The sequence below is a fragment of the Spea bombifrons genome, chromosome 12 (genome assembly GCF_027358695.1).
Source record: "Spea bombifrons isolate aSpeBom1 chromosome 12, aSpeBom1.2.pri, whole genome shotgun sequence".
Taxonomy (NCBI): domain Eukaryota; kingdom Metazoa; phylum Chordata; class Amphibia; order Anura; family Pelobatidae; genus Spea; species Spea bombifrons.
In genome coordinates, this window is record NC_071098.1 from 9,099,772 (window position 1) to 9,112,370 (window position 12,599).

The 12,599-nt window shown below is 45.4% G+C and overlaps 1 protein-coding gene across 1 annotated transcript; it reads right to left on the reverse strand.

Annotated features, from left to right (window-relative positions):
* Positions 1 to 5,603: 5,603 nt before the first annotated feature.
* Positions 5,604 to 10,057, reverse strand: TMEM52 (transmembrane protein 52). The gene is made up of 5 exons (XM_053451621.1): positions 9,872 to 10,057; positions 8,794 to 8,846; positions 8,626 to 8,670; positions 7,015 to 7,184; positions 5,604 to 6,750 (listed from the first exon to the last, which is right to left on the reverse strand). The coding sequence occupies exons 1-5, from the start codon at positions 9,938 to 9,940 to the stop codon at positions 6,452 to 6,454; spliced, it is 636 nt and encodes a 211-aa protein (XP_053307596.1). The 5' UTR covers positions 9,941 to 10,057; the 3' UTR covers positions 5,604 to 6,451.
* Between the last annotated feature and the right edge of the window lie 2,542 nt (positions 10,058 to 12,599).

Consider the following 12,599-nt stretch of genomic DNA (forward strand, 5'->3'; position numbering starts at 1 on the left):
AGCCATCCTAGGTCGTGGAGGGTCCTGAGAAAAAAACTCCAGATGGGACTGGAGCAAAGTTGCTGAGACCGCTACGAGGAGCCAATCGTCCAGATATGAGACCACCTTTATGCCTTTTTGCCTCAGGAAGGCCACGACCACCGACATGAGCTTCGTGAAGATCCGAGGTGCTGAAGCAATTCCAAACGGAAGAGCCCGAAACTGAAAATGTCGAATCGCTTGAGGTAATGGAACCGCCAGACGGAGGAATCTTGGTGGTCTCTTCTGATGGGAACATGTAAATAGGCATCCCGCAGATCTATGGTGACCATGAAGTCCCCTGAAGAAATGATCTCTGTGGCGGACTTCAGGGATTCCATCCGGAACCTGTTGTATCTGATACAGGTGTTCACCACCTGTAGGTTGATTATTAGCCTGAATTTCCCGGATGGCTTTGGACAAAGACTTGGGAGTAGGTTCCCTCTCCTATCTCTTGATGAGGAACCGGGACCAGAGCTCTTTCGAGAATTAAGTTGTTGAGCGTGGAGAAGAAACCCGATCTTTTCCAAGGATCTGCAGGGGGCATGGACAGCAGGAATTTCCGGGCAGGTAGGTGAGTAAGCTCCAGAGCATAGCCTTGTTCTATGATACGAAGGACCCAGGGGTCTGAGGTGATCTCTTCCCAGGCATGAATGAAACCGGTCAACCTGCCCTCTACCTGAAGCCTGCTGGCATCAGAACCTTCCTGCTTTACTGTCCCTGCCTACCCCGAAAGGACTGGTAGTCCTGATTGGAGGTTCAGGGCCTGTAGGACTCTCTCTCTCTCTTGGAGCTCTGTAATAACTCGATCTGAAACAAGGTGGTCCTTTCCTCTGAGGTAACCAGTGCTTTTCCCCCGTGGTGGATTCTAGGATCGTGTCGAGATCGCTGCCGAGAGGTGGCTCCCCTGGAACGGAATGCTGCACAGCTTGTGTTTAGAGGCATTATCAGCAGACCATGACTTAAGCCAGAGTGCTCGCCTAGAAACCGCTGAAAGCGCAGTGGCTTTAGCAGACGTACGGACTGATTCAATGGAGGCATCGGAGATGAAATCAACTGCTAAGCAGGTGCCGGACAGGTTGCTAGCGACCTGCTCAGTCTCTCGAATAGCTGCAAAGTCTTCCACCGCCTGTTGGAGCCAGATTTTAATGGCTCTAGAAGTTGACACCATAGCAATCGCTGGACGAAATTCGCCGCTGCTGCTTCAGAAGACCTTTTGGCAGACCTCAGCCCTCTGGTCCATGGGGTCTTTGAAATGGGCCGCGTCTACCAACGGAATGGCTATTTTTTTTTTTTTTTATTTTTTTTTTTTTTTTTTTTTTTTTTTTGGCCTTGGTTACTGCGGTGTCGACTTTCGGTTCGGGGACTTCCCAGGCCTCAGAATTCTAATTATCGAAAGGAAAAAGCTTCTTGGTTCTCAAGGATGTGAAGAATCTCCTGCAGGAAATTTCCACTGCTCTGTGATAATGGCAGAAAGAGAATCGTGGACTGGAAAGGTCTGCGGTTTCCTAGAGTGACCCTGAAAAGGATCTGGTTTTGCAAATGGTATGTCCTCCTGTAGATTCAGAGTAGAGTTTCCCTGTTTCTGTAGTCATATTCAAAAAGGAGCCAAATAATCTTCCGGGTTATCCGGGAGGTAATTTGGTGGACCCTGCTGGTAAGGTTGTTGCAGGGGTGCCTGAGAGGGGCTTGCCATGGCTCGAAAACAGTCAAAGGTAGACTGAAGTTCCCCCTTCAACCAGGAGGTAAATTCCGTTGCGGAAACTTCTTTAGGCCGAGAGCAGGAGTTGCACGTTTTGACCGAAGGGTCATGCAGGGTCTTTTTGCAGGATGAACAGGCTTGTGTTTTGACTTTCCCACATATTTCCTATGTGGGGAGGCTTCAGGAGGGATATCCTGATTTTTATCTGACATGACTGAGGAGAAGAAACACAAGCTGTAACTGTAGAAAACAATGGCATAGGCAACGTAAAACTTCTTCCAAGCAAAGAGGGCAACACCTACTTGAAATGGCAGTAGACAATCCTCAGGCACGGGCAGGCACAATAGCAGAGAGGTAGATGCAAAACTACAGCACAGAAACCAACAGCAAGGAAAGATCTTACCCATTCTGGCGTTGTATACAGAGGCATTTAGGTGCCCAGGGCCGGAAACCTCACATCCGGAAATTCCCAGCCAATTGACCTCTCGTGACCCCGGGTCGCTGCACCGGAAGTGAAGCCGATTGGAGATCTGAACGTGTGCCGAGAAAACCGGCACAGCCGGTTAGAGATCTCCTCCTGCCGTGCCACACTCTGAGGATTCCCCGGGACGGAGTGAACCGGAGCCCGGGGATATACATCCCAGTGAGCCCCCTGGGCTGTGGGCAGAGCCGAACGAGGACTGAGCCTCGTGTGCGTTGCCGCGATACACGCGGAGTTGCAGCCTCCGAGGCTGCCGCACGAACCCTGGATCCACACGGGACCGCTGCCGGGTATCAGAAAAGGACGCCCCCCCGGGGCTCCGAGAAAACAAAAAAAGGAAGGAAAGGTAAGCTTCAGCCTAACCGCTACCTGAGTAGGGCAGGAAACAACACTGGGGAGGAAGGGGGAGGTCTCCTTTTTTTATAGTATTTCCTGCCCTACCTGGTAGGCGGAGCCTTCTCTTCTCATGTGCCACCTGGAATGGCAAGGGAAATGTATATACAATAGTAATAAGACTACTGATAATAAGCAATACTATAAACAGAATTAACTATATTGCCAGGTATCAATGCTATATCTATTTATTGATGTGTGTTTGTTATAAATGTATTTTTATGGATGTAAAAAATAATAAAATAAAATAAAAAAAACATACATATATATACATACACAGTCAATACACAAACTAACATTCTAACATACTTACACACACTAACACATGTACTTACACACACAATAACATTTATTTGTATACCCACTAACATACCTACAGTAACATGCCTACCGATAGTAACATACTTACACACATACTAACATAAACACACATATATTCACATACTTACACACATACTAACATACATGATCAATAAATCCAATCTATTTCTTTTGTCTACTTTTTAAAGATGAGCAAGACAGGAGAAGGAGAACGAGCTGTGTACGTCACAACTTTTAACGTTTTGGGGGTTATGTATAAAATGTGATTTTGGTGCAAATGTGTAAAAAAAGTGGACTTATCACCATAGCAACCTATAGAATGATCCAATCAGCTGCACAATTCTGATGGTGGTAAAACCACTTTTTACACTTTGCATGTGACACCTTTTGGCAAAAAAACAAGCCTTGTTTGTTTGTAGTATGAATACGAGCCAGGAGATGGAGCCCAAAGCATGGAATAAAATGTTGTGATTTTTTTTTATAATTATCAATAATCTGTACGAACAACTCCAGCGGGCCCATGGAAAAAACTTTAAAGGGGAAGTCCTTCCCATTTTTGGGGGGATATCAATAGCATTCCATTGGGGTATCAATAACATACGGTATTTACAGGAATAATGTATTTCAGAAACAACTTGCGGTGTCCCCCACTCGGCCTTCTGTGCATGTATGTTTTCTTCCCACTTAATACTCTCTGGCGATGGCCCCGCCCATGTTCATAGCCCTGCCTCAGAGGTTCCCACATATGCAAATTTGTAGATAGAGTTCTGGATTATTTTACGTATCGATTTATAAGGCGCCATCGTATTCTGCGGCTCCGTAAATATTGAAGTCACCACAGCTGGGCCTGAGACCTCCACACCTTTTTATTTAATGGTACGTTAGACTTTTCAGCAGGCGGTTGGTACGGAGGAGTCCCAACAGGATTAACTCCTGAATAGTGATGCTAGGGGAAAAGGTAATGTGCATATTCCCCTATTTTTAATAGTGTTATAGAACTTGCTGGCACGGTTGCCATCTGTCACACCGAGCAAACACCTGGTAGACCACTAGCTGAAAGCACCCCATACTCAGCTGGTTAGGTATGGCCCCATACTAGATGGCTTATACCGCATACTAGATAACGTTTGAAGAGATATGGGGCACCTAATTGGATACGCTTGTTATGTCATCATTACGTGGCATCATGTACACATTATTCCCTGATTGGCCACGCCGAGGACACACGATGGTAGCCCAAAGAGGCAAAACACCCCATGTATTGACCGCCATATTCGCTACCAATGCTAAGTGAATGTGTTTCATTGTAATCGCTTGCTTAGGTGACAACCTCTTCAACGATACCACGTTTATGTATAATGAGCAAGCTTTCTAGCCCTTTACGTCCTACCTACTATAAGGTGCCATTATCTTTCAAGGAACACTTGTTTGAAACTTGCTGTGGACTTTTAGACAATGAGTAATTCCATGGATTGTGACTCTGCAGGGAGCGATCGTTCCGTGAAGTACGTGAGCGGGAGCATTCACTGGAAGTCACCATGAGAAGTATGCCTAACCCAACCTGGGAAGATTGTAAACGGTCATACGTGACAGTCAGTTAAGACACGGATGTCTGACAAGGAATGTAAATATCACTATATAGTATGTGCATCGCTCACTCGATCAGGGCCCTCTATTTGCTCACGTCGTTTATTTTATTTCCTCCTAATAGTGTTACTGATTCTCAGAACACTATAAATAAAATGTAACAATAATAAGAGCGGAGGTTTCCTGGAGCTCCTCAGCGGGGTAGATATGCACTTTGTTGGGGATATGGAATTCTGAAAACATGCGCTACCGGACAAAAGGGGACAGAACGACTTAATGCTGATTAATTTATATCAGTAGGAGAGGGGAAAAATAACTTTTGGGACTATTCATTTATTACAGTTACCCCTAGCTTCACCCTCCCTTCTATAGGCTTCTGGAACCAAAATCAGCTTCTACCAAATGGGTCCAGAACAGTCTAACCAACACGACAAATATCTATAAAAATACCAAGGACGGGATGTTAAGATTGACACAGCCGGTGATGTATAATATGAGCGCTGAACTGGACATATATATTATAAAAACCTAAACTGGCTCATTCATTGTAAAATTTGAGGGAAAAGCATATTTCTTAGATAAGAAAAATAAACCAAAAAAACAGTTCAAGCATTTTTATTGGCATTTGGCTACGGTTAATTAAAAAATATATTACAATAGATATTGTTATACATCAATACATTAAGCATTAACACTAAATTACTATACAATAAAAATATATACATACACACAGTGCCATAATGATTTAGTTTAACTGGAGAAGCACATCCGTTACGTAGCAACGAGCTCCTTTACCAGCAATTTGCTAGAAAGAGTCCTTCTTCAAGAAGGAAAATATTGGTTGTCAGAACTTCAATCCAGAGAGAAAAGTTGGTGGAATGCATGGGGGGGGGTGAATAACCTAATACGCATTATATGCTGGTTATGCATCAAGAACAATTTGAGAGTAGAGGGGTAAGTGGCTGTTAAGAATTTAGCCATCAGTGGAATGTTTCTGTGCCAGGACTGCCGTCCATACACTGAGTTACGTGGCTACATGCAGACCCATAGGTTGATCATTCATTCATTCATTCATTCAGGGTTTTGGCAGGTCATCAGAACTTTGTTATTTTTTTTGTACTAGAGTTACATGCAATCCAAAAAGACTCTTTGGAGTGATGGTAAAGCCGCATACTATCCCTACGATGATGAAAGGCAATGGTGGTTACATTGGCACTGAATACCCGTGATAGAGCTCTCCCTGTCTTCAACAGAAAACTTTTGGTTCTGGAGCAAGAAGAGAACAGCATATATCAAAAATAAAAAAGTATTAGTTAAATATATCCAGCGTTGGGGTTCATTGGTACAGGTAGACATAGATTGGGAGTTTAACGCACCCCTGTTAGTCACACCGCTAAATATGTTTCTGCTGACCTCATTTTCCAGGCCGACACTGGGCAGACTTTAAATTTAAACCAGGATCTCCATTTCAGTTAGTGAATCCACCCCGACAGGGCCTGGGGTAAGTTTGACACATTTTCCCTTTCCATGTAAAACCACAGCTACGAGAATCGAGCTTTTGTTTTGTGAAAAATTAACCTATAATCTTATTTTACGGAGTCTTATTTTCTCAACTGAGATTTTGGCACACAAAGTCTCTACGTCTAAACAATCTGTCCTGTTAGTCGAAAGTTCTTAGGGGTCGGTTTCCTTCTCAGGAATTTCCAAAGAGACACCAGGTCTACACTGAACATAAAGAGGGTATTAATAATCCAATCACATGACCTGCCCTTCAAAAAAAAAGGGAGAAGGCTGGCACGTTACCTAGAAAGTTCATGCCTTATATGTAGGTCACAGAACAGATATGGGTTGGCCGTCCTCCAGTGGCAACCAAAGCAGAACATGATCCTTGTTAATAACATGCCAGGCTCTGGTACGAGGTCCTTATCTATACTTAGCTAGAACCGGATCTAGCTCTGGGCGTTCTCAGGCTCCTCATACAGAGGAGGCGATTCCGTATCATTTGATACGGTCTGCTGCCCCGGCTGCTGATCCACTTCTTCTTCAGCACTTTGCTGCTCGGTGATGTCTTCGAGTTTTGGGCCTGCTACGGGTGAGCAAACTTCTCCACTGGGCTTGGCCATTTTTATGGCTTCTTCATAGGCCGGGGGTAGCTCAAGGGCATACAGACTATAGGCAGGGGGAGACAGCGCACTTCGATCAGGATCTCCAAATGCAAACATGTGAGGGTACTGCACGGAACTGTACGCTGCGTGAGAAAGAGACGTGTCAGAACAAAACTGCCGAGTATATTCAGCAAACATGCCGCAATATCATCTACCAGTACCCAAGTAAAGGGTTAAAGTGTCTTCCCTTCACATTGCAACACAAAACCCATACAGATGAGACAGCAGAAGAGACAGTAGCAGTCAGATTAAACCGCAAGAAACATTGTAACCATAGAATCCTTGGTGACTACATTGTGTTTAAGTACATCAATACACAAAACATGCGTGTTACATGCATTACTTACATGTAACGGTGCTGTGAATGGTACTGTCATTATCCACAGCGATGACCGTCACTTCGTACGGATGGCTGGGAAACGCCTGCACCGGGGGCTTCTTTTTCAGGCAGCAGAACTTTATGCAGCTGGCGGTCGTCCCGCAGAGAAGGACCAGGAATATGGTGACCAAGATGAGCCTGAAAGCGGACGGGAGAGACAGGCATTCATTATCAGTCAGTCTGTGTAAACACAGACAGGAAAGAAGTTTCCCACCGGCTCGTCCCAGACGCTTCTCCAAACCCAGAGCCTTTTGATAAGAGCTTTGTTTGGAATAATAGAGAGAGTCAGTGAACCGCTGTAATGTACGCTTGGCACCGACATATTCCATGACAAAGCACACAACCTTCTGGCCTGATGGGCAGGTAAAGCATGTGGGACCCATCAGCCCTTGCCCCCTGGGTAACCAACATACCCACTGGCACATTTACACACAAGGGGTATATATTTAGGGCTTATTTTTGGGCTATAGACACTCATTCTGTGTATATGTTGTAAAGTGACAATCAACCCAACCCATCACTATGCGGTTTCTGGGGCTAAATCAGAAGCTTTTGGCCAGATGGCAGCCCAAGTTAGTTATTTAGTAAAACATTTTTAGGGGGAATACCTATAACTTGTGGATTATTTATGTCCATGTTTAAGCCTCATGATTGGGAACACATTCTGGTAACATCATGGACTTCGTCTTCCAAGTATAGCTGACCTCACCAACACTCCCGTCGTTCCGTAGAGCAAATACCGAGCACCCAAACTATCTTTCCCTCATTTCTTAAAGACGACTCAGAGGTACCCTGCCAGCCAAACCAGTCCCTACAGAAAGGGGGGCAACAAGAATCCTAGCTGACCACACTCAACAACACCGAACTTCATGGCAGAAGAGAACCATTTGGCCCGTCCAGTCTTCCCACTTTTCCTGATGTACAGGCTCAGACCTTTATCAGTCCTTGGTCACTTAGACATACGCCATCTTAAATCTATCCCAAGGATGTTTTAGGCTCCCTCTTAGCAGCTCCTCATACAAGTTTTGGAGTTTTTGTTTCTCTTGCCAACAAGGTGTTTGGTAAGAGTTTATTTACAGAGAAGGGGGGGGTTTAAAGCACTAGATCAACACGTACAGTGTCTAAAACATGACACGTCCAAGCATGTGGGAGGCCGTGTGATCGCCGTGTCACTGTTGTGACACGCGGCAGGGGTTTATTTTAGCAACAGCTTATAATGGAACACGGGTCAGCGCTCGCTGGCCTGAGCGACACTTCTATGGAAACTAAAAAGACAGCGAGCAGATGGCGGCCTTAACGGGAAACACTCGGCTGAGCAAATACCGCAGCTTTTAACAAAATTAACTCCGCAGACAGCCACCGCTACACACAAAACAACAGTCATCGTATAATCCCGCAGCGCTCCGCATACACACCGGCAAACGTTACCAGAGTCTCATGTTTAATAAACGCTAGGCAGCCGCGTAGGCTGCGGGCGCTACATCGTTACAGCTTGGCACATCGACAAACCAACGGGCGCCAAACAATAACGCACACGGACTTAACACGCGTGTAAAAACGAGGTAGTGACTGCACTTACCAGACATACCACAAGTTGGCCCAGTTAGTGGTTATGGGGCAATCACTGAAAAGAAACAAAGACCAAGTCAGAATTCTAGGATAAAAACATACTACGTCCCCAAAAGTTATATAAGATTATATATGGAAAAATAAATAATAATAAAAAAAAACAAACAAAAACACTCACTCATGGTTCGGACAGTCGTCGTGGTCGTCGTCATCAGCCAGAGACACAGATATCTAAGATAAAAAGGGGTAATCGTTAGCATTTTACCATCACGGCAGCTACACAATACAAAGATCGCGCATTCTAATGAAGTAAAGTTATAATATATATATATGAAATATATAAAATTAATTGGAGTATAATGTAAAATTATTAGGACTAAGATCTCGGGAGACGGTCACCATGTGCTGGAGCTCCAGAGAATTAGATTTTTTTTTTTCTTTTTAATACATGAGCTGAGAGGAGCCGAGTCCGCACGGGAAAGCCGCATTTTTATTAAAATGACAAATATTCGATCTGTCTGATCCTGTAATAAATGTCTCAGATAAGGCAATAGAGAATATTTCTCCCCAAACCAGGCCATTTCCACAGTCATCAAGCCCACCCTTTAAAGCAACGAATTGTGAAATCAAACAACCCCCACCAGCCTTAATAACACAAGCCCCCCCATAGAGCGGACAGATAATGGAATAAAGGGCAAGGAAAGATGCGAGGCGCCTGGCCTGTTGGTGAGGGCGAGCGCTCAACACAAGCACGGCAATCAACCGGGCTAAAGCAGGACGTTCCGCTGACAGCCTAAACTAGCATTGCCACCAGCTGCCACCAGACATACGAGCAATACAGAGCCCGACAGCGATAAACGGGATATTCACCGGCAGATACGGCCCGTTATACCAGTCATTCTATTCCTTAAACACACAAATTATATATATATATACACACACATATACATACATACATACACACATAGGTAGTCAAGGGAAGATGACAGTAAATGAGGGGCATATAAAATGCATTATAGATCAGGATACCTCAATCCCAGCACACTGAGTACCTATAGGACATTATATATAGAGCATATATCTGAACACAGAGTATAGGACACATATAGAAAGCACATATATCCCTGCATATTGAGTGCCTATAGGACACGTATAGAAAGCACAGCCAGCAGTGAGAGCCGGTGTGTGGCTGGGTTCACGTGGCACAAGAAGCCCCATCCCTGGAACAAAGGAGCCGGAGAAGAAGGGGCTCTTACCAGCAGCTGCAGGCAGCAGAGCAGCAGGGGGCTGCCCCTCGGCATGGCCTTCATGTCTCCTACTCCCATTACGCACAGCACACGGAGCCCAGACGCAGGCAGAGCAACACAAAAGCAAATCCACGAACTCAACTACACGGCAGCCGCTGACATCACCCGGGTTTATAGCAGCTCCGAAAGTCCGGCGATCAGCCCCGCCCCGTCTGCCTGCCCCTCCCCCACACTCCACGGCGGAAGGGGCGGAAGGGGGGAGGGGAATCTTGTGATACTTAATCACCAAAGCGCTGTAGTGTAGTGACGTCACCGGTTTATCAGCGTTCAGCTGAAACAATACATCACTGCAGCAACACGGCGAGGGCCCCGCATTCCTGGTGAACGACTTAAAGGGCCACTCAGCCCAGCACGCGCACTCTAATGTATATGACAGCTGCACGGTCCCTTTACATTTCCAAGCTGCCCCCCCCCCCTGCAAATGCACAATCCCCACACAGACATTTACCCTTTTGCCCCTTTTTTCACTCCCCCCGGCCCTGACCCCCTCATTCAAGGAGCCCGGGTATTCCCCCTCCTGTAGGTTTCGTGAAACATCCCAAGCCCTCTGCAGACCACCATGTAAAAGCAAGCACTACCCCCCCTTACCCCTCTGTTCATTTTTTTTATACATCCTCTTCTGCATCCTGAAACCACTTATTACTCTACAAGATACCCATCTACCTCTTTTTACCCTCTTTTTTACTTTTTGTAACACGTGGGGGTCTCACAAGCCCACCACCCCTGCCAGGAGGTTTGTATAAAGTACCATAAGGTTAGATGGCAGCTCACAGTGAGGCACTGCCATAACTACAGGGGTCACAGCTGCGTCGGGGCCCGCGCCAAACCAATCTAGGTCGGAAGGGCTCTTTCTAATAATAATATAACAGGCATCATGTGACCATCAACCTGCGGTAAAACTGAGGTTGCATGTGAGCAGCTGGCGAGAACGTGTGTGAACATGGATGTGTAATTACGTGTGTGAGCATGTGTGTGTGAGCATGGATGTGTAATTGTGCATGTGTGTGAGCATGGATGTGTGTGTGAGCATGGATGTGTAATTGCGTGTTTGTGTGAGCATGGATATGTAATTGCGTGTGTGAGCATGGATGTGTAATATCACGTGTGTGAGCATGGATGTGTAATTACATGAGTGTGTGAGCATGGATGTGTAATTGTGTGTGTGTGATCATGGACTGTGTTTATATATGTTTGTCAGAGCGTATATAGGGTGGAGGGAGGGGCAAAGAAAACACAGCCAAGTTGTTTGGGGGCAATGATGGCACAGACCAGATGTTGAAGTTGGGGGGCCCCCTGGTTTGTAGTTACGCTCTTCTCCCTGCCAGACGCTCTTCTACAACCTCCCCTGCCAATTTTCCTATAGATCACATGTACGGTTTACATCGACTCTCACCTACTCATAGAGTTAATGAGAACCCCCCCCCCCCGGACATCCATAAGCTCTTCACAATACCTCCATTGAAAGTTCATGTTCAGTAGATGCCTGTGAATTCACACACAGACCAAGTCCTTCTAAAAATACACCATTCCTGTTCCCCAAATACCTGCAGGTCCGCATTCCACCAGGATCAAGGCTGTAATATGATGGCGACACCTGAATTGTTTGAAATGTTTATTTAATCTGAAGCAAATCTATTTCCCAACAAATAAAATACTCAAAGACTCCATGCTCAGTCCTCGGATGTCTTACTGTAAACCACATTATTACATCAGAGCATGAATTCTATAACTCGCTCTAAGGTAGCAGAATAGCTGTCGAGATCTCTGTTCAAACCATCCTTTACTGTGTCAGTTCCGGACCCCGCAGATACTTCCGGTATGTTATATGACGATTAGGGGCTGACGGTACTTTACACATAGCAAAGCATGCAAACTACATGTATGTTCTGGTAGATGTGGGGCGGGAATCTTGGGATACAGCAAAAGCCAAGCTTTAGAAGTCTTAGACTTCAGAGTACAGGTCGCTGCGCCGAAAGCCTCACAACAGGTAATATTTTTTTTGTATTATAAATAAATAATAATAAATAATTACAAATAACTTAAAAACCAGCAAATGGCACGATAAGACATTTTTAAAGCAACAAATAACCATTTTCTTCTTTGTTGATAGAAGGGGGGCTGCGGTGTCCCAATCCCAATCATTGGTAGAACCAGTTGGCTCATGGAGGAAGTGGGCTGCTGCGGGGCCTCATCTGCCGTGGCATACTGGGGGGCAATCTGCCCTAGGTAACACTCATTGGGGGGGTTGGCTCAGACCACCAGCAGGGCAGGATGGGCACTCTGAAACTCTCATATTTTTTTCAGAGCTGGAAGAATTATGGAAAGCGGTTTTTCATAAACTAGAGCCCTACATAAAGTCTGCCTTATGAGAAAGGACCTAGACTAATACAAACCTAGCCTCGTGTGCCCTATACTAACATAATTATAACCTACAGAAAGGCAGAGCGCTATAGAGCGATACATACAGCGGGTCTACCTGGCATCACCAAGATATTTGGGGACAAAGGCATTCAGTTTTTCAGACATGGTCCAAACATTGAGTGGATTTTGGTCAAACCGGCAGGAATTGTCATGTGGCATGTGGCTGGTTTGGGTTATGGGGAATATTGCCCTGATCTTACCCAGAGAGTCAAAAAGTTCAATTCACGTATAGCCAAAGAATAGCCTGATATGATTA

Bases quoted from the DNA above. Each gene is read 5' to 3' on its own strand.
- TMEM52 (XM_053451621.1), bottom strand. From the start codon at position 9,940: ATGGGAGTAGGAGACATGAAGGCCATGCCGAGGGGCAGCCCCCTGCTG. The intron at 8,847-9,871 runs GTAAGAGCCCCT...TTTTTATCTTAG, and splicing joins TCTGCTGCCTGCAGCTGCTG to ATATCTGTGTCTCTGGCTGA. The intron at 6,751-7,014 runs GTAAGTAATGCA...TTTCTCACGCAG, and splicing joins CATTCACAGCACCGTTACAT to CGTACAGTTCCGTGCAGTAC.